This window comes from Hemibagrus wyckioides, linkage group LG06, assembly GCF_019097595.1.
Source record: "Hemibagrus wyckioides isolate EC202008001 linkage group LG06, SWU_Hwy_1.0, whole genome shotgun sequence".
NCBI classification, from domain to species: domain Eukaryota; kingdom Metazoa; phylum Chordata; class Actinopteri; order Siluriformes; family Bagridae; genus Hemibagrus; species Hemibagrus wyckioides.
Genome location: NC_080715.1, coordinates 8,914,971 through 8,942,792, shown reverse-complemented (window position 1 = coordinate 8,942,792; position 27,822 = coordinate 8,914,971). Strand labels below are relative to the sequence as shown.

Below are 27,822 nucleotides of genomic sequence, written 5' to 3'. Positions count from 1 at the left end.
TATTTTGTAAAACTTAAATATATATATATATATATATATATATATATATATATATATATATATATATATATATATATATATATATATACATACATTGTTGCGGTTTGTTAAGACATCAGAGGAAGGAGGAGGCAAGACAAAGTCAAACAAGTCATTTCTATAGTGGTAGTTGGTCGCCTTGCATTACAGCAAGCACTCTGAACTGAAGTGAAAAAGAAGAGTCAGATCAAGACAAAATAAGAAACAAATGAATACACGCCATTGTTAGTAAAGCCATTTATCTGAGCCATGGAAAACAAATTGACCCTGAGGGCCATCTTTCTCTTCACTGTCTATTTTACAAGCAGCCTTACATCAGGTTTGCTGTTACATTTTCTTATTACTTGTTCTCATTTCATTTCATTTGAATTTTATTTGTATAGCATTTTTAACGATGGACATTGTTGCAAAGCACCAATGCAGAAATATAAAAATTCTAAATATAAATTATAAATTTTTAATCGTAATGTATTCTTTATTTTTTTGTGTTTTCTTCTGCATAGGATTACAGTCAGAAGACCAAGGTGAGTGTTGGAACATGTTCAGAGATTTTGAGTCTTAATGATATAATAGATCAATAAAAAATTTTTTAAATATGTATACTAGCTCAAAAAAGGAAAGATTTAAACTTGAATTTACTTAAATCTTGTTTTTTTAGCTTGTCCTTCTGTTAGAACCTTTAATTTGACATAGAACCATACAGTGTTTCCTTTATAAAGGTTTCTAAATAAAACTTACTGATCATAGAAGTCAGGTAATGATGATGATGATGATGATGATTATTATTAGTAGTATTTTTATTCATCCATTTACCTTATTATTATTATTGTTGTTGTTGTTGCTGTTGTTGATGTTTTTTAATTTATTTTTTGTCAAAAAGCAATTTTTTTGCTGATCTATTAGTTGAATGATTCTACAGTGCGAATGCCACTGATCAAGTTTTAATTTGTTTAGTTGTGTGAATTCTTCCAAAGGAACTCAAACTGAGCTTTTTTTAAACCACCGCTATGTAATGAAATGAATATGGAAAAGTAGTTCATTATGTAACATGGACGGTATATGACACCATTTTGATGACAATAACAGAAGAAGTTTACCTTACAAATGCTTTTCATGACCTACTAACAAAATCCTTGGAAATCGGTGGGTCCTCTTTTTTAACTAGCCGACACTAACATAAACAGGGTGAATAACAACATGTAACAGTACTTTGTGTAACCTTTCTGTCACACATTCAACACAATAATGAAATAATGCAGTAATGTGTTATGCTGTGCTCACATGAGGAAATTAATCAAATTTTATGAACTTGTAACCCTTAGGAACAGATTGCCAAGCATCTCTTCATGCTAATAAAAGACAGCCCCGCTCTGCTTCAACCAAGGAAAAGCTAACAGGTAAAATGGCTTCTAATTCATTGCTACTCTGTCAAGGGCTTCCTACAAATAGGAACAGACAGAATCTTCAGACAGAATCTCATTGATGAATTTTGTAACAGAATGTCAAGAAACATATAAGCATATGTGTCAAGTATTCAGAGTCCTGTCTTGAACAAGTGCAATTTAGCTGGAAAAGGCTTAAAAGACTTGATGTCTGATGTGTTGTACAGAATACATTGTTATTGTCGTTGACTGCCTCTTTGTAATTGGTTATAGACTAAATATTGTTAAATGTGTCTTCCAGTTTACAGGAATGAGTTTGTTGAACTCGGCACCACAGTCACCTTAAAGTGCAGCAACACAAAGATCGCATGGAATGACATGATTTTTGTCATCTGGAAAATTCCAATGCGAGACACATACTGTATAATTGCTGTTGCTAAAAATGATTCAGACCATGACACCTGCCATGATGGGAAAAAGCAGAACCACACAGCCGATGGAACATACCACCTGATCATCCCAAAGTTTTCTGTTCAAGATGAAGGAAATTACACCTGTGACACGTTGTACCAAGAAGGTGGTTCAGTAGAAATAATCAGAGTGTCTGCCTGGGGTAAGTGTATGCTCTCTGTACAGTTAACAAAGACAAAACAATATTGTGATGGCCTCACATTCCATTATTTTGTGATAAAACTGTGCTTTTTATGCTGGGACTCATTCGAAACAAATAAATAAAATGCTAACTTATACATTAAAATTGTTTATCCTGAATTTATGTATTTCTGCACAGCTGCTTTGAGACAAGATCCATTACAATTAAATAAACTGAATATAATTGCGGTAATGTGGTATACAAAATATGGCAAATAACTTAGATTGATATATAAAAATAAAAACGTTAACAAAATATGATTTTGTTATGTGTGTATGTGCAGGAAAAATTCAAACTGATTTTAGTGAAATGTCTCCCCTAGCTCGTCCACACCTAACTGGCTGGCTGGAAAATGAAGGAGGACACACTGTGGCTGTGTGTGAAGCTACAGGCAAGCCAGCAGCCTCCATTTACTGGGAAACACCATGGAACTCCTCCTCCATCACACAGACTTCTAAGAATACAGGGCAGCTTTCCACAGTGATTAGCCGCTTATACCTTCCTCAAAATACTTCGTATAGAAACCTCATTTGTGTAGCCACTGCTAATGACGCCATGCACACCGTGACACGATTTAGCAACTTCACCTTCACCTTCATAGGTAAGATGCAAAAAAATCTAACGTGTGACATAATAAAATAAATACTACTAATAAAAACTTCCGATTTGTAATTTTGCCCCTAGCAAATGAATACAAATTTATCTATACATGATGTATTATATTATGTATGTTTTTTGCACTAATGTCACTGATTACAGTATTTAGTTTTATTGAGAATGTCTTTTGCAGTTTGTTTTGAACAATCTTTAAGGAGAGCAGGTCTACTGTTCATTTGGTCATTATTGTTATTGCAATGCTCTTTTTTGATAAAGCAAGGCCAGGTAAATAAAGAATTCTGTAATTCCAAAAATGTGAAAACTTTGTGTATTGACTTTAAAACCTCAATACCATTTTATAACAGGTTAATAGATGTCTCATTTCCTCGAGGTGACTTCAGAGAAATGCAACTCAACAAAATGCTTTACACTTTATATTTTGGTCGACTAAATCTAAATGATTTGCTAAAATCTTGTCATATTTAGTCATCTAAAACTAGACTAAGACAAAATTGCATTTCAGTCAAAATACTATGACTAAAACTAAATCAAAATTTACTGCAAAAATTAACAGACTGGTGTCAGATCACATCAGAACCAGTGCTACTTGTGTTTAGTAATACAAGCTGATTTGTATAAATTCTGTAAAGCTACTGTCAGTCATTACAATGTCCATGATATGCAACACAGTAGTACATTCTAGAAAGTAGTGAACACAGATGAATTTTGTACTTTAATTTGCTTTTTTTCAGTAGCTAGGTTATAGTTGTGTTACATACCTTGTGATAAAATATAGTACAATATTTTAAGTTGTGATGCATCTGTTGTTTTTTCAGATAATGTCAAAAGGCCCATTATTGTTTATTTTGTACTCGGCTCCATCATAGCTTCTTTAACTGGACTCTACATCATGCGCAAAAAACTCACAATAATAAGGTAAGATACTTTTCATAAACATTTCAGACATTCCGACAGACTAGATAATGACCATGTCCTTTAGAAGGGAAATTCCTGATACTAACCTGATCTTGTATTCGAGTAATTCCCCAAGGCATAATACTGAAAATACAGAAAAAGGGATAAGACAAAATAATTTGTCCACATGTCCAGTAAATAAAATAAAATAAAATAAACTAAAATACAGGATAATGGTGTTTTTATACAAATAGCATTCTGGTATTCATAATTAGTAATGATCTTGTTCATTGATTTACTTTGTTTTTAGAAAACTTTGCTGCAAACCCAATAACCAACTGGTAAAATATGTTACTTATTTTCTAAAAATACTTTTCATTCAATTAATTATGATAATTAATGACTTTGATGTTATAGTGAAAGTTTCTTGGTGATAATTATTTTCAGCCTAACAACCCTGATGAAGTCCAAATCTACACTGACCTGCAAAGTGGGCCTTCTATCTACAACACTTTGTTCCCAACTGTGCAGGAAACACAAGCTCAAACAGAGATATATGTAAATACAGAAAGACATCACTGATAATAGCCAGTCTCTAATGTGCCTCATGACATGAGGTTTGCTCTCAGCTAATGCAAATTTAACAGTATGATTTCTGATTTAGCATTCATAATTTTTGACCAATTACTGCAATGATACAGGAGCTACCTGTAAACTATGCTTTTCTGCATTTTCCCACAAAGCGGTAGTCAGGAATGTTCTGATGTTGAAAAGCATTTCCGTATAACATTGCAAACAAATTTGCATGAAATTTTCAGCCTACCACACAGATTGTTAAATATTTTTCAAAATCATATATATATATATATATATATATATATATATATATATATATATATATATATATATATATATATATAATGTAGAAGAAAACAAACTTCCCACAGCAGAGGTCATGTGAACTGCAAACTTGCTTATTTTGTCGGCTCATGCGTGTACTACGTGAGCGCTTAACTTTTAAAATGACCTCAGAGTACTTGTTGATTTAGTACGAGGGAGGAGAGATAGACTGTCGTGCATCGCCCACAGAAAAAAAAAACTTTTAACGCCATTTTAACTTCAAGCTATGTTGTTTGTTATAATGTTAGCTTACATTTGCTAGGATATCTTAACATTTTCAATACTGTCTTGTCTGCAATTTGTGTTGCACTTGCAAAAACTTTAAGGTGATTAATTTAAAGGTAACTTAGTTAACTTAAATGTTAACTTTAAGATAGCTGTTTTATATTGAGCGTTCTGTGTATTGAGCATTACCTAGCTATATTTACCTAAGCTGTTGCAATTTCTGTGACAAGTCAGTTAAATCTTTGATGGGGTATGTACTTCACTGAAGTCTTCACAGAAATGAGGCACGTTGTTTATTTATGTGCTTTGGAGCTTTGGAGATTTGCAAACAGATATTTTGTAGATTTGGATCGTTTAAGACCCATTTAAGCCTGAGTTCATATAAGGCAATGTTACATGACATGCACTGTTATGTTTCAAAGTGCTAGTTGAGGTTCCACCCACTGGATGGAAATACCATTGGATGGAGAAGAATCACAATTAGCACTTTTTAAGAGCATTATTGGATGGTACCAGCTGGGGTGCTGTTTGTTTGTTTTTAAATTGTGAACAACAATTTTTTCAACAAAAGTTAAAAATATGAAAAACAAGAAGCAATTGTTAGTGAACCTGAAAGTCCTCACCCTCAACTCAGACCTCTCTGATTATGAATGGAAAATGACATGTTAAAGATGGACCTGTCCTACTGAAATTTTAAGACTAACCACTAACGATATTTTTTTTTAGTCTAAGTGTTTTAATAAGCATTGTTTTTGGTTCTGTGAAATTTATTTCGACTGACTGCACATTTTGGCAAAGTTACTAATGTTACTAGTTACTAGATTACTTGAAACATAAGGACAATGTAACTCTCCACACACTGAGGGTAATAAACCGGTTTCCGAAGAGCATTTGAGGTAGCATTGCTAAGATCTAAAAATGAAGCCTGGACTTATGGTCAGCAGACAGGACTTTGATTGCTGCTCCCTGCTCCAATAATCTCTGAATCATTTGGGGTGATTCATCCCCAGCAAGTGGTTGACTGAGGAGCTGAACCAGCTGAATCTGGACCTCAAAGAAATTAAAACCAAATGATACATCACTATACGGTATACATAAGTTTTATAATAAACGTTATTTATAATTTATAAAACAATTACAGCAATTGTATATGCATATATAGTTTACATTTAAATATTGCACTGATTTATATATTGCATCTGATATAACCATGTAGATTATACTCCCACTCGGACTGTCTTTTTCACTCACTCTGCACCCTGGTTCACTTCAGAGCTGAGACTGCGCAAAACCCAAGGACGTCAGCTTGAACAGCTATGCCGCAAAACTGGTTTAACTGTTGTCGGAGAAAAATATAATATACCCAGCTTTGAAGTATATACCTAGCTTTAAAAGTAGCTTAAGTAGTAATGTACTCAATGCTCTAAGCTCTGACTTAGCAATATTCTGCCTAAGAGTAGTGTGTATCTATCAAGAATTATTTAGCCATTGATTAAGTAGTAAGTAGTTAACTTTGATTAATAATAGCTATAATAATCATATATATATATATAGCCTCATAGTCTTTATAATAATCATGCAAAAATATTAAGGGCGGCATGCTAGCGCAATAACCACACAGGGACTGAAGAAAGAGGAAAAAAAGGAGAGATTTATTGAAACATTAGGAGTTACAACTCAGTCAGCCAGCCTATCCAATGGGATCAGTGGGACCGGAGGGTCAGTTGTAGAAGACAGAATCTCGGGATCCTGAGGAGAAGTTGGAGAGTAATCAGTGGGAGAAGTTGGGGGCGAATAGTCAGGAGAAGACTGAGGAACATCATGAACACTGTAAGGCATAGGCACAAATTCAGGAGAAAGTTGGGGAATGTTAGGGGAATTAGGAGATGAAGAGGAGTCAGAGGAAGAATCATTAGAGGAAATCTCAACAGGGAAATCCTCAGTCTGGATGCCTTGAGAGGTGGTGCGTGTCCAATGCCAGTAGAAGGTCTGAGTAGACTGATCACAGGTTGTGGGGTGAAATTGGGTGCTCCGATCAAGACAGACGGTATCTCTCATGATATGGTGAGCGAGGTAAGGAGACTCAGGAATAGAGGATTCAGATAGGTGCTCCAGGAAACCAGTAAGTTCAATGGCCAGACAGGATAGCTGATACTGGCGATAGCGTCGCAGAGCACCCCTGGGACTTCTCCGGAAGATAGCGCGGCGGGCTGACTGAGCTAGAAAAAATAATGGGAAATGAGTGAAGATGAGTGAAGTGCATATTGTGTGACTATGTAGTCAGCAAAAGAGAGCGTGTACTAAGGCAAAAGGAACACAGTGTGGGAAGTAGGCCAGGTCACTGTGACATGACAGTGGTAGGCAGGTAGAGGAGACAATAGCATTGGAATACTAGCAACCAACAGTGATGAAAAGAGAAAAAGGATATGAGGCAGCTTAATGGCACAGCTTAGTTTAAAATTAGTAAAACAAAACTTAGATCAAGTAGGTAGAGGGAAAAGTCATCATGACATAGAGGAAGAGAGCAAGGTACTTACACATTGTTGTGGGGAGGGTAACGCGCGAGGTCAGGATGAGCCGAGGAAGCACCTTCAAGAGGTGACGGTCAAATGAAGTCAATAAGGAAGTGGCGCCTATAAGTAAGCGCCAATTTTTTATAAAATTGTTGACTTAGCCTAAAAATAAGGGGAACTGGAGAGGAGGTAAATTGACGTCATCGAGGGGAGGATGGTATCAATTTAGGGGCGGTATCGGGACAAATGCGAAAATAATGGGAACTGGGAAACGTATGTAAACTAAGGAAGGAGGGACTAAAGTAGCCATACACTGAATATAATGGGAAATTGCTGGAAATATTTAAATTAGAGAAAAGGAGGCGCCCCGGGGCGCCTGGGGTATAAGTAGAGGGGACTTTTTCGGGGTTGGAGAGACCAGCTGCTCTCTTCAGATATGCATGTTGTTGACTGCATGACTGAATAAAGAAACCCGCTTCTTCTCATCTGTTGACTGAGATCTCTTTTATTTCGGCTAAGTTTTATAGATTGTGGAGGTCATTGGGAAAGCTAAGAGAAATAGATACAAACTAAAATTCCACCCTGTGATATGTCCACTCGGAGGGGGCTCTGAGTTCCGACACTGTTCACAAAGAGATGTATCTGGACCATACGTCACTGTATAAGGACACTCAACAACTAAAACTGACTATTACTCTACATTGATTAGGTCAAATGAGGGCAACACTAAATCATTATTAACTTTGGCTAATAATTTTAAAACCTTGCAGTATTATCTTAGACATACTCACACATATTCAAATGACACGCAACAATTTCACTTTTACTATTTTAATGCTAAAATTGATCAGATTCACCAAAATTTGATTGCTCAGAATAATCTCCTGACTCTCTTTCTTTCCCTTTCTGCTGCTTTGAGCTTCCTTCTGTCAATGAAATTTGTGACATCATTCGCCATTCCAAATCTTCCACCTGCCACCTAGATCCACTCCTCACCTTCCTGGTCAAAGCTTGTCTACCTGTACTATCTAATTCAATAACAAATATCATGCACTCCTCCCTTACCTCAGGCACTGTTCCATTACCTTTTAAAGCAGCTGTAATAACTTGGCACAGACCTGGCACAGACTTGGCACAGACCTGGCACAGACCCCAAAAACCCTGCAAATTTCCGTCCAATCTCTAACCTGCCATTTCTCTCAAAAATTCTGGAAAAATTGTTGCCGGTCAACTCCACACTTACCTCTCTAAAAACATTTTTTTGAAGAGTTTCAGTCAGGTATTCGCCCACTGCACAGTACAGAAACAGCCCTAGTAAAAGTCACAAATGACTTATTAATAGCAGCCGAGTCTTTTATCTATACTCATCCTACTCGATCTCAGTGCAGCTTTTGATACCATCTCTCACAAAATTCTCTTAGACAGATTAAACCAAATTGGTATTTCAGACACCGCTCTTGCTTGGTTCACATCCTATCTCTCAGAACGAAGCCAATTTGTCCAGCTAAAAAAGCTTTCTCATCTCTTGTCACCACTGGTGTCCCCCAAGGATCTGTTTTGGGCCCCATCCTCTTCACTATTCACCTTCTTCCATGCGGACGACACACAGCTCTACCTGTCCTCCAAACCAAATGGTCTCCTTCCCTGGCTGTCAATCAACTTCCTTCAACTTAATTCAGGAAAAACAGAAATCCTTTTAGTTGGCACAAAGACCAATCTAACTAAAACCACCAGTCCCTCAATAAAAATAGGCAACTCTATCATAACCCCATCTCACCAGGTTAAGAGTCTGGGTGTCGTCCTCGAAAGCACTCTGTCATTTGAAGCTCATATCAGAAACGTCACCCGGTCTGCATACTTTCATCTGCACAAAATTAATCGCCTTTGTCCCTTTCTCACTGCTAGCACTAAAGCCACACTTGTACACGCTCGTCACCTCACAAATAGACTATTGTAATTCCTATTTATTTATTTTGTTTATCTTCTCAACTCCTTCATAAACTTCAGTTAGTCCAAAACACAGCTGCCTGCATCATCACAAAAACTCCCTCCATCAACCACATTTCTCATGTACTCTTTCAATTACACTGGCTCCCCGTTAAATTCCGCATCGATTACAAGATTCTCCTCCTCACCTTCAAAGTATTACATAACCTTGCTCCCTCATACCGCTCAGAGCTGGTTGACGTTTACGCCCCTGCATGGTCACCCAGATCCTCTTCATCTTATTCACTTGCCATTCCCTCTGTCCGCTTACGCACAATGGGTTGCAGGTCTTTCAGCTGGGCTGCACCACACCTTTGGAACTCCTTCCCACCGTCCATCCGTGAAATCACTTCTCACCTCTTTTAAAACTAATCTTAAAACCTATCTTTTTAGGAAAGCCTTTTCAGATTTTTGTTAACTGTCTTTCTGTTTTGAATTTAGATTTTGTATGTGTACTGCTTTGTATTTTATCTTTGATTCTACTTGATGTATGGTGACCTTGAGTTTCATGAAAGGCACCTCAAATAAAATGTATTATTATTATTATTATTATTATTATTATTAGTAGTAGTAGTAGTAGTAGTAGTAGTAGTATATCGGTTGTCAGCACGAAATGAGTCACTTTTGTGAGCTTGTCTGAAAGCTTCAGTGTACATTTTGGCTTCTGTTGGAACTTGCGACTGGGTAATTGATATCTTGGGTCAATGGTATTTAGCAGCATTTTAAAACCTTCCTGTTCCACTGTTGCAACAGGAACCATATCTTTAGCATAACCTTATTTTTTTTTTAGTCAATTTTTGGTTCCCAGGACTTTCTGGGAGGTTATTTTTTGGTTCCAAAAAAATAGCCATTAGAGAACATTCTTTGAATGTTATTATTTGGTTCCAAAAAAAAAAATAACCAAAAGGGAACCATATGCTAAAGTTAGGGGAACGTTCTGTGTTTGCTGGGATCACACCATCTGAATGTTCTCTATTCGTAAGGCACGCAGTGGTTAAAAGAAGATTCCCACAAGCTTTGTTTTTGGACAGAAAACTTTTCGGGCTGCTTATACTTCATGCCTGAGGTTGTAGCAGAAAAAGCACACTGTACTCATCATTTTGTAAGTGGTGGAAAAGATTTAATGCTTCTACTTTTTGACATATTTTTGTGGCATTCTTTACAGATGGCTTGTTTTTGCTGCTCATCAGATCTTCTAAATCCAAACCATCATCAAATAACTGAACCATTGTTTTTCTTTTTACAAACCAAGTTATCTTCTGCAGCGAGGACCAGGAATCTGTTTTCCTCCATGTCGCAGGCGAACTTGTGATGAAGTCAACTGTTGTAAAAGAATACAAAAATTAAATTTAAAAATGATAATGTTTAAAATTTCAAACAAGCTGGAGGCAATGGTTGCAAGGAAAATATTCCTGAGACAACGATTCTTTGGCATGTTGCTGTGGTATTAGAGAAATAAAACACTTCAGCACTCCACTTTGCATTGGGCTTTAGCACACCACCTTGTTGTCAATTCATTTCCTATAGCAGAAGTCTTCCAGGTGTTGTATTCCTTATTTTACTGCCGTAACTGTCTATATGAATGATCTTACATTAACAAATAACTCAATTAAAGCAAAGGATACAGATCACTTAACAATGTCACCGTATTTTGGGCAAATAAATATACCCTATATTGCTAATTCATTGAATTCAGGTGTTCCAATCTCTTCCATGGCCACAGGTGTGTAAAACCAAGCACCTAGGCATGCACTCTGCTTTTACAAACGTTTGTAAAATAATGGGTCGCTCTTAGGAGCTATTGAATTCAAGCGTCGTACCGTGATAGGGTGCCACCTGTGCAATAATCAATTTGTGAAATTTCCTCACTATTACATATTCCACGGTCAACTGTTAGTGGTATTAAAACAAAGTGGAAGCAATTGGGAACAACAGCAACTCAGCTATGAAGTTGTCAGTGAGGGGGCAGAGTGAGACCTAAATGCAGACCGCTAGGCGAGACTCTGGTGAATAGTTTTAAGGTGAAGAGGTGGGGTTCAAGAATCAGCAGTCCACAGTAACAGTAAAGTCACGAGAGCAGAGTAATGGGGTGTGCAGTATATCAGTGTTCATCAACAGCAGGCACAGTGCGCAGTTCAAAAAGTCCTTGGTCAAATGTGCAGAGTAAGAAACAGTAATCCAGTAAATAGCAGGATAGACACAGAGTAATCCAAAAGCAAAACACACAATAACAGAGTTTACACAGAATAATCCACTGGGCAGGTGAAACACAATAGCAAATACACACAGGGTAATCCAAAAGGCAAAAACCCAAACACAGTTCAGGCAAAACTCATACAATGGGCAGAACACAAGGTAGGGAAACAGGAACAGACAATCTCAAAACCAGAGAAATACTCAAACAAAATGACAGGATGACTTGCCATGAGAGGAAAAGGGGATAGACCCATAGCGGCGGATGGCAGAGAGTTGTCGGCATACTCAATGCAAAGCAAATTGGACAATCAGGTCGATGGATCCTCAGCACAAGATTCAGAGCCCCATCTCCAACTCCAACCAAGGTGCAGGCCCGGAAGGGCTTGAGACAGGAGATGTGAAAATTTGGATGGATGCTGTGGACTCTGGGAAACTTGAGCCGGGCGGCCACCAGGTTGAGCACTTTTGATATAGGGAAGGGGCTTTTTGCAGACAACCTTCAGAGGCAGGTCTCTAGTGCACAACCATACCTTCTGGCCGGCGTGGTAAGGAGGAGCTGGACGGGACCTGCAGTTGGTCCAGCGGGCATAACTTTTGAAGGACTTGAGTAGCAGCAAGCAGGCCTTTCTCCAGATGCGTCGACAATGTTTGACAAGGGCCACAGCAGATGGGATGGAGGCCTCCAGTTCCTAGGTGGAAAATGTCAGAGACAATATTCTTTGGCAATAGGAAGCTTGGAAAGAGGAACAAAGTGGGCCATCTTGGAGAAGCGATCTACTGTGGAAAGGATGGTAGTATGGTCAGCCTAGGAGGGTAGCTATGTGTGACCATGGTCATCTAGGAATGGAAATTGGGAGGAATAAATTTTTACTTTTTTAAAGAAACATTTCATAAGACATTTTTACTCGCCAGGGTGACATTTTTTTCTCATTTTTTTCTTTTTTTTCTCATTTTTTTAACTGTTTAGAGATTAGTTGGGTTTAAGTCTGGTTAAGCCCTAGCTTAGTCTAACTCTTGTGAACTTACCGTAAAGATAATCATACGCCCTCTGGGCTCTGAAGCCCTTGTTGCCATTGTTTTTCTTGTAAAGTGTGCTTGTGATAGAAATACTCCTTTTTATTAGCTGTTATTCGGCTTGCTATCTGGTACAAAACCATGTCAAGTGCTTAAGTCGTCATGGCATGTTACCATGGAGACTGTAAATGACCAAATAAAGCACTGCTTTAGTTTTACCACCAGAGGGAGTAATAATAATAATAATGACTTTTAACACTAGTATTACTAATGGTACTGCTAATAGAATTTCTACTACTCCTCCTACTACTACTACTACTATTATTATTATTTAAAGTAGTAGTAGTAATAATAATAATAATAATAATAATAATAATAATAATATATGAGAAATTCTTTCAGCTTTGGTTTTGTTTCAGTTAATGACATAAAAGTCCTTCAAAACTATATGTAAAAAATGTCTGAAATTTTTATTATTCACCACCTGCACAAATATTTCTGTGTCCTTATACAGTGCAGCGCAAAAGTCTTTAGCCCCCTTATTTCATTTAGCACTTATGAAATACTAGTTAATCAAAAACAAACATTACCAAACCCTACATTTTCAAAAAAATGGGTGTATAAATAAAGTTCCTGACCAATTTTCAACCTCAGGTAGGCTGTGAGACCATGAGAGTTGACGAGAATGCATTTTGTATAGACTCTAGGGTCGATTCCGAATTCATGGATCAGGAACTAGCCCTCGAAACAGTGCCACTGCCCTCTCCCCTCCAGGTTGGGGCTCTGGAAGGCCATGTCCTACATCACGCCTCCCATCACACCAAGCCCTTCTCACCATCGTTGAATATCAATAAGAGTGGATGTCCTGTCTCCTCATCCCAATGCCATTCGCTCCCATCATGCTGGGTTTTCCTTGGCTCCAGAAGCACAATCCCCACCTGGACTGGACCAACGGCTGCATTCTGGAATGGGGCACTTACTGACAAACCTCCACCTGACCTCAGCTCTGTACACCCTGCCTATCATGATCTTGGAATGGCATTCAGCAAAGCCAGAGCCTCCTACTTACCTCCTCATTGCCTGTACAACTGCGCCATAGACCTCCTGCCTGGCACCACTCCTCCTCATGGCCGTCTCTACCAGCTGACAGGACCTGAAAGATATGTCATGACCCAATACCTCCAGGAGTCCCTTGCTGCTGGGCTCATTTGCCCATCCTCCTCACCTACCTGAGTTTTTCTATGTAGAGAATAAAGATGGGTCCCTTTTTCCTTGCATCACCTACCAAGGACTTAATGCCGTTACCATGAAGAACCGGTTACCCCTTAACTCTTATGTCCACCGCCTTTGAGCTCCACCAGGGGGCCACAGTCTTTACTAAGCTCAATCTTTGCAATGCCTATCATCTTGTGTGCATTTGCTAGGGAGATACCTTTCACCAAGGAGACTGCCCAGATCCTCCTGCTACACGTCTTCTACTTGCATGGATTTCCTCACAATATTGCGTTAGACTAGGGCCTGCAGTTCACTTTGAAGTTCTGGAGGGAGTTCTGCCATCTCCTGGGTGCTTCCATCAGTCTCTCATGGACTGTGTTCTGCTATTGGGTCCTCACCTGCCCTGCCTGAAACCCAACATGGTCTCTTATCTGCCTCTTTGGACCCCTTTGTTGTGTATCACACAAGTCAGACAGCCATACTGCACATGCATCTTATCTTACATTCCTACCTCAAACTGAGCATTTGCACTGGTCCACTAACCTACAGTTAATGTTTCCATTAGCTCTGAATTAGCATTTTTAATTAACCTTTGCACTAGTTCACTTTCATACACTATTATACTGCACTATTATACAGTTTATGTTTCTTCTTCTTCTTGCTTAAAATTCCTAGTTTTTTTAAATATATTTTTTTATCTTTATACTATGATGCACAAATACATCAAGCCAAATTCTTTGTACATGTAAAACCCACAGTACTTTGCATTAAAGCTGAATCTGATTCAAACTTTTGCCTGGCTTTTCATGCAGATGTTAGAATAGGGTTTTCTTCCTTGCTAAAAGGAAAGCATCAACAGCTCTGGAGGACATGTTTACCTTTAGCTGTAATGCAGATTGCTTTGACATGTATATGAGGGAAGAAAGGGAACGTGACCAGCATCCATTTCTGATCCTGTTTTAAAATGGGCTCACCACATGACTTAGTGTCAGATGTCTTTGAAACAATGCCAAGACATGTTGGCTGGGAAGGCAGAAAAGGATTAGCTGTTTACAGGAATTGGACAGCTTAAACTGCTAGCTTTTATATGTTGTATTTGCAAAAAAAAATATTGAAGACTACCTATTTTAAAGAATACAGAATTGAAAATAGTATTAGAGTAAAAAAGCTGATGATACTGAACATTATTCATACAGAACATTCCTCAGTAGAAAACTTTTTTTTTATATTATGACAAAAGTTCATACTGCATGGTCTTTAATGCATTTGTATGTTTTAAACATGAATATAAAAGTTTGTAATGTATCACAAACCAAATGCACATCTGAATTAATGAAACAAGACAAAACTATTAGGCATTAGCTTATGTAAAGTGCAAAGAGTTTCTAGAGCAAGCACAGTATCAGGAACAGAAATAGTATCTGGAGCATACTGGCTTTCTGGGGCTTATAACTAGGGGTTTGAATTTCTGTAGTCTCATAACAGATTCTAGAAGTTGAACATTGTTTTGTGAACTAATGAAGGTTCCGAAATATCTTGAGTTCATTTTGTTTTAGACAGGGTCAGTTCATCTCAAATAGTAGAATAATTCTAAAGTTGGTTGCTTGACAGTTTTTTGTATTTTTTGTTAGATTATCCACCAGATCTTATATACACATACACTATATTGCCAAAATTTTTGTGACACCTACAATGCTTAGGTAGGTGGTATGTGTCAAAGTAACATCCACATGGATGGCAGGACCCAAGGTTTCCCAGCAGAACATTGCCCAAACATGACACTGCCTCCGCTGGCTTGCCTTCTTCCCATAGTGCATCCTGGTACCATATGTCGCCAAGGAAAGCGACGCACATGCACGCAGACATCCATGTAATGGAAAACGTGATTCATCAAACCAGGCCACCATCTTCCATTGCTCCGTGGTCCAGTTTTAATTCTCACATGTCCATTGTTGCCTCTTTCGGCGGTGCACAGGGGTCAGCACAGGCACCCTGACTGGTCTGCGACTATGCAGCCCTATACACAACAAACTGCAATGCACTGTGTATTGTGACACCTTTCTATCAGATCCAGCATTAACTTTTTCAGCAATTTGAGCAATGCTAGCTCATCTGTTGGATCGGATCACACAGGCCAGCCTTCACTTCCTTTTGCCAGTACACCAGTATTACTTCCTTTAACTTTCCTTATCATGATCCTCGTATTTTTTAAATTTATTTTTACAATGTTTTCAGACATTGTTGAGGTTTGTTAAGGCATCAGAGGTAGGAGGAGGCAAGACAAAGAGTCAAACTGTCAGGGGTCGGCGCCTCCACTGGTGCAGAATCTAGACCCAAATGCAGGGATAAGATGAAAAACAGGGATTTTATTAATAAACAACAAAAACTACAGACAGATGGAAACACTGAGGAAAACTAGGCAACTAAGAACAAACTAACAACCACAAAAACAAACAGCAGAAACCAGGAGGCAAAAATAGATTGGAAAAAAACCCCATCAAACACAAGCACAAGACAGCGGGTATAAATAGGGAAGGTAATCATTGAAACATAAGGAACAAGTGTGCAAAGGGGGTGTTGGGGGGTGGGGGGGCAGCACAGGTGCAACCACAACATAAACAAAAACACATGGGAACATAAAGAAAACCTGCCAGACTGCCCTCTGGTGTTCTTGCAAATAACTGTCCAGCAGTCCATGACACAAACAAGTCATTTCTATAGTGGTAGTGGACATCAAGCACTCAAGTGAAGCACTCAAGCAACAAGTGAAGTGAAATTGAAGAGACAGAAGAAGGATGATTCTACAGTGCGAATGCCACTGATCAAACTTTAATTTGTTTAGTTGTCTGAATTCTTTCTAAGGAACTTGAGAAAATGAAGCTTTTTTAAACCACCACAATGTATTGAAGTGAGTATGAAAAGTAGTTCATTATGTAACATGGATGGAATATGGTGCCATTTTGAAGACAATAACAGAAGAAATATTATTAAACCTTAATGTTGTTAAACCTTACAAATGCTTTTCATGACCTACTAACAAAATCCTTGGAAATCAGTGAGTCCTCTCTTTTAACTAGCCGACACTAACATAAACAGGGTGAATAACAACATGTCACAGTACTTTGTGTAACCTTTCTGTCACACATTTAACACAATAATGAAATAATGCAGTAATGTGTTATGCTGTGCTCACATGAGGAAATTAATAAAATTGAACTTGAGCAGATGACAAAGCATCTCTTCATCCTAACAAAACACTGCCACACTCTACTTCAACCAAGGAAGAGCTGATACGTAAAAAACGAATGGGTTCTAATTCATTGCTACTCTGTTAAAGGAAAAAAATCTCACTGGTGATTATTAAAAATGTTTAAGATCGTAACTTCACTATCATATCACTGATGATTTATGGAAACAGAATGTCAAGAAACATAAATGAGCAAATGTGTCAGGTATTCAAAGAGTTCTGTCATGAACAAGCTCAATTTAGCTGGAAAAGTTTTAGACGTCTTGATGCCTGATGTGCTGTACAGAATACATTGTTATCGTCTTTGACTGCCTCTTTATAATGGTTATAGACTAAATTTTGTTAAATGTGTCTTGTTGAACTGTTGAGCAGTCATCTTAAAATGTACCAACACAAAGATCGCATGGCATGACATGATTTTTGTCATCTGGAACATTAATTTGTGAAACAAAAACTGTGTAATGGCTATGGCTCCTAAGAATTTAGACCATGACACCTGCTATGATGGCAAAAAGCAGAACCACACAGCCGATGGAACATACCACCTCATCATCCCAAAGTTTTCTGTTCAAGATGAAGGAAATTACACCTGTGACACTTTGTACCAATCAGGTGGTTCACTAGACATAGTCAGAGTGTCTGCCTCCGGTAAGTGTATGCTCTCTGTACAGTTAACAAAGACAACACAATGCTGTAATGGCCTCACATTCCATTATATTGTAATAACATTGTGATTTTTACACTGGCATGCATATATTTAAAACAAATAAATAAAACGCTAACTTATACATTAAATAGTATATCCTGAATTTATGTATATCTGCAATGCTGCCTAGAGAGTAAGTAGAATAAAGAAGATTGGAAGACTTTGGGAAAAAGAACATCTTCCACTAGCTGAGCTGTTGAAATAAATAGAGAATGAAAGTGGGTCTCAAATAGAACTTTGTGGGATGCCACATTGCATGTTTCTGCCAATAAATAACCCCACTTAATGCTATCAAACTGGTTATTAAGATAAAGGTCTACCAAGTAAAACTGTGTGACTGTCTGCATAAAATGGCATTGTTTTAAAGCCTGTCATGCTCAATAGTGTCAAAAGTCATATTCATATGGCACTAAGCAGGTTTTTTCAAACAAAACGATTATCAGAATGCGTATCATTGAGAGACTGAGTGTTTGACTATTGACAAGAGAGCATAACAGGTAGAGGAGTAAGGATGCATCACGATGCACAAATGTCATGATGTGTGTGATGGAAAAGTGCACTGTCAGCATTCTGATCATTGTGCACCTAATGCAAATGCACTGTTTGAAAAATAGAGGTCCCAGTGTGCATAACCCAAAGACAACACAACACTGAGGAAGACCATCCCTCCTCCCAATGACCCAGTGCTCTGTCTCACCACGGCTGACGTGAGGAGAACTCTATGCAGAGTTAACCCACGGAAGTCTGCTGGACCAGACAACATTCCTGGCAGAGTGCTCAGGGAGTGTGCAGAGCACACCAATCATGATGAAATGCTTCGAAAGACTCGTCATGAGGCACATCAAGTCACAGCTACCACCCTCGCTCTGACCCCTTGCAGTTTGCGGATCGTCCTAACCGCTCCACGGACAACACCATCACCACAACCCTCCATCTGGCCTTCACACACCTAGACTGTAAGGACTCCTACGTTCGAATGCAGATGATTGAGAAGCTGAGTCTCCTGGGCCTGAACACCTCTCTCTGCAACTGGATCCTGGATTTCCTGACTGGGAGACCTCAGTCAGTCCGGATCAGGACTGCACCACCACACTGAACACTGGAGCTCCTCAGGGCTGTGTCCTCAGTCCATTGCTGTTCACTCTGCTGACTCACGACTGTGCAGCAATGCACAGCTCCAACCACATCGTCAAGTTCGCAGATGACACGACCGTGGTGGGTCTCAGCAAGAACGACGAGTCAGCATACAGAGAGGAGGTCCAACATCTAACAGCCTGGTGCAGAGCCAACAACCTCTCCCTGAACGTCGACAAGACCAAAGAGATGGTTGTTGACTTCAAGAGAGCACAGAGTGACCACTCTCCGCTGTCCATCGACGGATCCTCGGTGGAGGTCGTCAAGAGAACCAAATTCCTTGGTGTTCATCTGGCGGAGAACTTCACCTGGTCACTCAACACCAGCTCCATCACCAAGAAAGCCCAGCAGCGCCTCTACTTCCTGAGGAGGCTGAGGAAAGCCCATCTCCCTTCCCCCATCCTGACTGTGTTCTACAGAGGGACCATCGAGAGCGTCCTGAGCAGCTGCATCACTGCCTGGTTTGGGAACTGCACCGTCTCGGATCGCAAGACCCTTCAGCGGATAGTGAGGACAGCTGAGAAGATCATCGGAGTCTCTCTCCCCTCTATCACAGACATTTACACTGCACGCTGCATCCGCAAAGCCAACAGCATTGTGGCTGTCCCCACACACCCCTCACACACACTTTTCACCCTCCTGCCATCTGGAAAGAGGTACCGGAGCATTCGGGCCCTCACAACCAGACTGTGTAACAGTTTCTTTCCTCAAGCCATCAGGCTCCTCAACACCCAGGACTGAACTGTTCTACAGTCTCTCTCTCACACACACACACACACACATACACACACACACACAATCTCACTCAGGACTGAACTGTATATCAACTCTCTGTCTCTCTCACACACAGATACACACACACTCTCTCTTGACTGTGTGGACACACACACACATAATTTATATTGTTCATTACTTACTGCACTACCTCTACCTGTCATCTGCTGCTATAGCCATATTTATGTTTATTCTATTTGCACTACCTCAACCGCTGCTGTGTATTTTTGCACAATATTTTTGCACAATACTTTTTTTTTTACATCATTTCATTTTATCCTATTTTATTTCACTTACATTCCAGTACACGTTCTTTTCTTTCTTTTCAGCACTAAGTGTCCTGTGTTCTTTTGTGTTGTCTTTCTTGTATTTATTGTCTTTTGCACTGTCTTGTCTATGCTCTGTTTGCACCTAGCTGCACACTGTGCACTTTACATGGCTAAGACAAACTTCTGTCCTAGCTCTGTGGTGTTGTTTTTTTTGTGTTGAACTCTTTGTTGTTGTATGTTTATGTAGCACCAGGTCCTGGAGAAACGTTGTTTCATTTCACTATGTACTGCGTCAGCTATATGTGGTTGAAATGACAATAAAGCTTCTTGAATCTTGAATCTTGAAAAAAGAGTTAAAATATGAAGCACGCACTGGTCAGATGACTGCATTTTATAGTGTTTTATGTGGGGATTGTTTGCGATTGTTAAGTGACCAATAGACCAACACACAACCATGTTATAGCAAACAGAGCTCTTTGATAACTTTCGAACAGCACCAGCATGTCAGTCTACAGTTCCTGAATAAAAATCACAAAAGCATTAGCTTCAGAGTTATAGTTGAATTTGGATCTCTATTTATGCCTCTGGTCATCTGGTCCTTGGCTAAGGACCTCCCAAATTAATACTAATACTAATACTAATAATATTAATAATATTAAGCCACTGTTTAAAACAATTTTTGTTTTATTTAGTTTTATGCAGACAAGAATGCATATTGATTAAGGTTAGAGTATTTCAGTCATAGTTTTTCTATGACTGAATACAGGGCAGCTTTCCACAGTGATTAGCCGCTTATACCTTCCTCAAAATGCTTTGTATAGAAACCTTACTTGTGTAGCCACTGCTAATGACCTCAAGCACACCATGACACGATTTAGAAACTTCACCTTCAGAGGTAAGAGGCAAAAAAATGTAACATGTGACATAATAAAATGAATACTTAAGAGTATAAAATACTACTTCCAATTCTTGATTTTGCCCTTGGCCTTGGGTTTCATATGACCTTCCTCCTCCCTGGCTGGGGCAGGGTTCTTCATTTTGGGGAAGAAGGACAGGGGCAATCACCCCTGCATAAATTATCAGGACCTATTCAAGATCATGTTCAATGACCATTACCCCTTACCTCTCATGACCACTGCTTTTGAGGTGCTGCAGCAGGCTTCTGTTTTCACCAAACAGGACCTGTGTGAATTGTTCTTTAAAACCTCAATACCATTTCATAACAGGTTAATAGAATTCTCAATTCATCTTGGTAAAATTATCACTTCAGAAGTTTAAGGGGAAACTTTAAAAAGACTAAATCTTAAATCTAAAATCGCAGACTCAACTAAAACTAGACTAAAACTAAATAACATTTCAGTCAAAATACTATGACTAACACTAAATCAAAATTTGCTGCCAAAATTAGCAGACTGGTGTCAGATCACATCAGAACCAGTGCTACTTGTGTTTAGTAATACAAGCTGATTTGTCTAAATCCTGTAAAGCTACTGTCAGTCATTACAATTTCCATGATATGCAACACAATAGTACATTCTAGAAAGTAGTGAACACAGATGAATTTTGTACCTTAAATTGCTTTTTTTCATTATTTAGCTAGGTTTTAGTTGTTATATACCTTGTGATAAAATAAAGTACAATATTTTAAGTTGTGATGCATCTGTTGTCTTTTCGGGTGGATTCTGGTTTTTGAAGATTGTTTTTTTTTTCTTTACTCATAGTTTCTTTAATTGGACACTGCATCCAGTGCAAAAAACGCAGAAAGACAAGGTAAGATACTGTACTTTGCATGGACACATTAACACCTTAGAAGGTAAATTACAATCATTTTACAAAAGGCAAAACACTAATAATACAGAAAAGGGGATAAGACAAGGTAATTTTCTTTCATGATCTTTAAGATATTTGGATGTTTAAGTGAAATGTTTCTGTCCTTCACCACGTGGAAAAAACGTCAGTGTCCAGTAAATAAACCTAACTAAAACACAGGATAATTGTGCTTTTATAAAAATAGCATTTTGGTATTCATAATCATTAATGATCTTGTTCACTGATTTACTGTGTTTTTAGAAAAGATTGCTGCACACCCAATAACCACCAGGTAAAATACGTTACTTATTTTCTAAAAATCCTTACCTTCTTTTGATGTTATAGTGAAAGTTTCTTGGTAATAATTATTTTCAGCCTGACGATCCTGAAGAAGTCCAAATCTACACTGACCTGCAAAGTGGGCCCTCTACATACAACACTTTGTTCCCAACTGTGCAGGAAACACAAGCTTAAACAGAGATATATGAAAACACAGAGAGACATTTCTGATAAAAGCCAGTCTCTAATGTGCCTCATGACATGAAGTTTGCTCTCAGGTAATGCAGATTGAGCAGTATGATTTCTGATTTAGCATTCATAATTTTTTGACCAATTACTGCAATGGTACAGGAGTTGATACAGTATACAGGTAAACTACACTTTTCTGCATTTTCCCATAAAGCAGTAGTCAGTTTCTGCCTTGCAGAAAAGCCAGTTCATTGAGGGGAAAGAGAGATATTGTTCTGATATGGGAAAGCATTTGCCTATAACATGCAAACAAATTTGCTGGTGAAGCTGTGAAACAGGAAGTGAAACCATATCCTAGCAATAGGATTGACATGAAACTTCAGACAACTTGCTTTTCTCAGGGACCTCAAAGAATTTGTCATTTGAGTACAAGGGCCTGCTAAAACATGAAATCCTATTTTTTTGCTATTTACTTTGAAATCATTTGGAATAAATTCATAATTCGGTCATTTGTATCACATTATGGCCATTGATGCCAAAACATGCTTTTCTAAATTTTTGCCAGGAGGTTGGCCTTATTTCAGCAGCACTTTGATATCTGTTTACCAAACGCAGCAGAAGTGGCACAAAATTAATAAAAAATGTGTTTTCCCTTATTCCCAAAGCTTGCTTGATTTCATAGATACCTTTTTTTATTTTAGGATCAGACCTTAATCTTTTGACAGTGTAAAACAGAAGGTAATTTTTTTTAAAGGCATATAAGAATTATATAAGCATAACTACACGTGCACACACACACACACACACACACACACAGTGTGTATTGAGGGCGCCTCTTGTAGCTTGCTTGCAGTTTCTGGTGAATTTTTGTACCTATGCATTCATTTTTTTTGTCTCCTCCTGTGGACTAACGAACCTGTGTGCTTATCAGAATTATTGTTTATGAGTTCTCGGTACCTAACAGGGTAGTGTAGTTGGTTTAGTTGATTTAATAAAATTTGTAATCTTGGTTTTAATTCATTTGTTAAATTTGTTCCATTTATTATTGGGTTTGACAACTTTGGCAAAATCTGCCGTAATCAGTGTAGTTGATGTTTTAAAATTTGTAATCTTGGTTTTAATTGATCTGTTAAATTTGTACCATGTATTATTGGGTTTAACCGCTTTGCCACACTAGCATTAGCATGGTCTAAATAGCCAGAACCCTGTAGCAGCTGGGTGACACGTAAGTGCTAGAACTCGATCATTTACCTGTGATCTCTCCCCTCGGGGCTATAGCAAAATCCTCTTCTGGAATGACAGAGGCTTGTGACAATCGGAGAGGATGCTGGTTTAGCTGGAGTGGTCTAGGTAGATGGCCAAGGTAAAATACTTCTAGGCCTCATCCTGGCTGTACAGTTAATCATTGTGATAGGTCTCTGTTTGATTAAAAAAGATCTCACACTATCTCAAGAAGCCCCTAGAAAGGGAGGGCCATTCTGTTGGGGGTCAGGTCTGCTTGCAACAGGGTTTCGAGTCGCTTGCATAAGCTGTGTGTTTGTAGCTTGGAGCGCAGCTATTTGCTCTTGGTAGGCCACAAGCATTTCCCCCAATAAGCAATGGTGGCCTGGAGTTGCGATACTGCTGGATTCAGTCCAAGTGTAGTATTCTATAATAAAGTATTAGCAGAGGCAGAAAGTTTAATAATAAATCCACAGGGCGAATATGGTCATACACAATGGCAAGAAAAACAATGAATATCGGCTCGGAAGTAGCCCAGCAATTTGGAAGTGCTATAACTCGCGCGAAGGTTCCCTCTGGTGGTCTTGGGGAATTGCTGGTGAAGAAGATACAGTCAGAAGGTACTGATTCAGCTCTGTCAATGATGCAGATGAACTCAGACCTTGGAGACAAAGCATACCTAATAAATATGGATGGATAGGCAGTGGATCTGCCTCTTACTTACCCATATCAGCATGCATGATATTACCAGATTTGCAAAATGGTGCATGGACTAATTGAAAGCGACAGCTTTATTAATTAACATTAAAATGATAAACTCTGGTTATAATTTTCAGTGATTTCAGTGTAGCTCCTGGTGGTCCACTGGCAGGATCCTGTGCTTTTGGGTTTGATTCCCAGGCAGGGAACTAAACCTGCCACTGAGGAGTTAACTCTCAGTGCCAGCCCCAAGCCTGGATAAATTGGGAACGTTGTGCCAAGAAAGGCATAAAGCCTGTGCCAAAATCAACTATACAGACCAGATGATCTGCTGTGGCAAACAGGAAGCAGCTGAAGGACCAAAAACATATTGATTTCACATTTGTCAAGAAAAGATTTTAGAGCTTTCATTTATGAATGACTGAGCTACCCTTTAGCTAGTTGACATTATCTAGCATTTTATATAAGTTAAATACAAGAAATATAAAGTTACATATAAGAAGCTAATGTCTGCTGATTGCCCTGATTTTCATTTAGCTCTGCAGTACATCGCACAGCTAAATAGAGAAGTTTTCTGTCTTATTCTATGCTCATTCTTCGGGTGGCATTTAAGATGGTGTGACTGGCTAATATTACAAAGATATTTTGAGGGCTAGCTGCGGTCACACATAATAGATTGACAGAACAAGTTAACTTAGATATCAAGAACTGCAAGAAAGTCCCTGCTGAGGGTCTCTTACGAAGTTACAGACAAACAAGGCATGGCTTTGCTAAACACCTGTCAAGTTCATGCTGGTAAACCATGAGTGTCATTATAAGATTCATCTGAGATGTACGAAACTGTCAATCAGCTCATTCACCATGCTGCCTTATTAATTGTTAATGAATTAGTATAAAATGCTTTTATAATAAGGAAAAATATTAGCAGAAATATCAAGGTCAACAAAACTTGTAAAAACAACAAAACACTAGTTCTGAAAATAGTTTGAGGAGCTGTAACTTAAATGGAAGATTGACAGCTGTCTTATTCACATAAACAGGTTGAAAATTGTACTGCAACCTGCCACTAGAGGGTCTCGAAAACATTTTTGCTTATATCATATGCATATGTCATTTGTTCTAATACTCATGACTGATAAATATAAATAATAATAATTTCTACAGTATCAAACGTGTCATGTGTGGTGGATTTTTCACATGAATGGAAATAAAAATGATCTAATCATGTGAGCAGATATTATTGTTGTGGGTAGATGTACTGTATATATTAAAACATATACACACACCAATAAGCCATAACATTAAAAACCACTGAAAATTAAATGCTGTGGTTAGTACCAAACAAAAGCGTTCCCAGAAAGGACAACCATCTTCCACCTCTGAAAGCTCTTGGGTTCACAATGGGCATGTGAGCATTAGAACCTGACCATGGAACAATGGAAGAAGGTAGCCTGGTCTGCTGATCACATTTTATTTTACATCATGTGGATGGCTGTGTGTGTGTGTGTGTGTGTGTGTAACTTACCTGGGGAAGAGATGAGGAGATACTATGGGAAGAAGCCAAGCTGATGGAGGCAGTGTGATGCTCTGGGCCATGTTCTGCTGGGAAACCTCAGGTCCTGCCCTTCATGTGGATGTTACTTTGACACATACCACCAACCTAAACACTGCTGCAGACACCAGTAGCTGCAATGGTCTCTTTCTGCAGTATAATTTCCTTGCCACAGTTGCCTTTGCCTTGATCATTAGAGATAAATATACATGTAAAATTTAAACTTTATAAGTTTTTATATTCCTGTAAAGCTGCTTTGCGACAATGTGCATCATTGAAAGCTCTCATCAAATGAAAATTGAATTGAATTAAAGCAATACACTACAAAAATTGCTTAGGAATATTTTTCATATTCTGTGTAAATTCTTGAGACTGTGTGTGAAAATCCCTGAAAATCAGTAGTTTCTGAAAAAACGTAAATCAATCCACCTGCCAACAACAACCACGCCACAGGTAAAGCCACAGAGAATACCCTTTTTCCTTTCTGATTTATGATGTGAACATTAACGAAAGATCTTGAACTGTATCTACATCATTTTACATATTGTCCTGCTGCTACATGATTCAAAACAGGTGAACTGAAACAATGTTGTCCTGATGAAACCTAGATTCCTGCTCATACTGATAAACTATTCCAAAACAATTAACAGTAAGCTTGTGGAGCTGCTGCCTATCCATCTTGATGGATGACTGGCTAGAACATAAACCTATATAGCTATATCATGAACACATTTTGGCACACTTTAAAATGATTCTGTTTGAAAGCAACCAGTTCAAGGAGAAAATACTTGTGGAGATAACAGGTCTAAGCGTTTGATCTACACGTCAGCGATGTTTTGGTTCCGTAGCTGATGCTGGAGGTGCAGATGCCTTTATGTTCCTGTTACCTTCTGGATCTCTCAGTCAGTTGAACTCTCATGTCTTGACATGCAGAGTCCCTGTTTACAGTGCGAGAGACAGTGTGTTTGTTGTGAATCTTCTTAAAGAGACTGTATGAGCTTAACATACATAACACCTTGCTGTGTCTCTTGAGTTGCACTTCTGCAAAAGCAGGTGTGCACTCCTACACATGCAGGAATGTATAGAAATTTAAAAAGAAAAACTGAAAAAGCTTGACTGAAAAATATCCACAACATCTGCAATCATTAATCATCTAGATCACCTTTGATGAGGACATTAAGACACCTGCTGTGTACAGGTCAAACGGGAAAGATGTGTACAGTCTTGAGTTTGAAAAAGACACCAGAATGGATTTGGATTGACTTGCATTTTCACATGACTTTGTAAACTCAGACACCCCCGTGTGCCTGAGCACTAAACAAAGGTGTGATAAGTGCAAAGCTTGTGCAGCACTTTTTCTGGAAATGACATGAGACTGGATAATAGATGAGTATCTTTTTGTGGTTGTGCTTTCAGATTTCCTCATATACTGAACATGTTGTCAATAAAGAAATGTATAAATGTTATTTATAAACCTCTCTCTCTCTCTCTCCCGGAAGAAAGAAACGGAAGATGATATCTCAAAAAAAAAGAAGAATATTGTGACAAAATTCATCATCATTAATTAGAATATCAAATATCACTATATTATATCACCACATCACCAAGTTTCGTTATAATAATTATAATAAATAACCTTATTTCTGACAGAATTTCCTGTTGTTGTTGCAGATTATTTTAACATATTATCATAGGTGGAAATCCATCCATCCATCCATTCTCTATACCCGCTTTATTTCTAATTAGGGTCAAGGGGATCTACTGGAGCCTATCCCAGTGCACACTGGGTGAAAGTCAGGGGTACACCCTGGACAGGTTGCCAGTTAGGTGAAAATCACAAATCACTATTACTTTTATTGTTATTGTAATTGACACTGGTCAATTTAGACCTGGTCAATTTAGATTTGTGCTGTGTCAAAGAAATTTTCTGGAATAAAATGCTCCAATAAATACTGAGAATATTAGTGTACACATTATAATATTTCAGCAGAAAACAAACCTGTTTTGGGTACCTTGAATTTGTTTTTAAAGCTGAAAGAGCCCCCTGGCTATTTAATTGCATAAAAGTTGCTAATATGGCTGTATGTGTGAACACACATACACAGCTTTGCATTTTCATTCCCCACTAGTGAACCCACTCCATCTCCACCTCCGCGGCCACTAATGAGCACGCTTCAGCATGCGTTGTCATTTCTGGGAAAGTTATGACTATCATGCTTTCCTCTGCTGCAGGTTATCGACTCTTTGCGAGGCAGAAACAGAATGTGGGCAAAGGTTACCCTCAACCACCCACTACCAGTAACACAGTC

The 27,822-nt window shown here is 38.5% G+C and overlaps 1 protein-coding gene across 2 annotated transcripts; it reads left to right on the top strand.

Moving 5' to 3' along the window:
• Nucleotides 1-288: 288 nt before the first annotated feature.
• Nucleotides 289-22,471, top strand: LOC131355118 (uncharacterized). 2 transcript variants are annotated; one of them, XM_058393374.1, is made up of 7 exons: nucleotides 289-358; nucleotides 1,362-1,436; nucleotides 1,723-2,034; nucleotides 2,396-2,674; nucleotides 3,507-3,606; nucleotides 3,887-3,935; nucleotides 4,009-4,381. In XM_058393374.1, the coding sequence occupies exons 1-7, from the start codon at nucleotides 289-291 to the stop codon at nucleotides 4,165-4,167; spliced, it is 1,044 nt and encodes a 347-aa protein (XP_058249357.1). In that variant the 3' UTR covers nucleotides 4,168-4,381. The 2 variants fall into 2 exon arrangements, 1 of the variants encoding a protein (XP_058249357.1); XR_009204826.1 differs by lacking the exons at nucleotides 289-358; nucleotides 1,362-1,436; nucleotides 1,723-2,034; nucleotides 3,887-3,935; nucleotides 4,009-4,381 and adding exons at nucleotides 21,486-21,534; nucleotides 21,835-21,865; nucleotides 21,949-22,471 and having other exon boundaries at nucleotides 2,645-2,674.
• The last annotated feature ends 5,351 nt before the right edge of the window (nucleotides 22,472-27,822 follow it).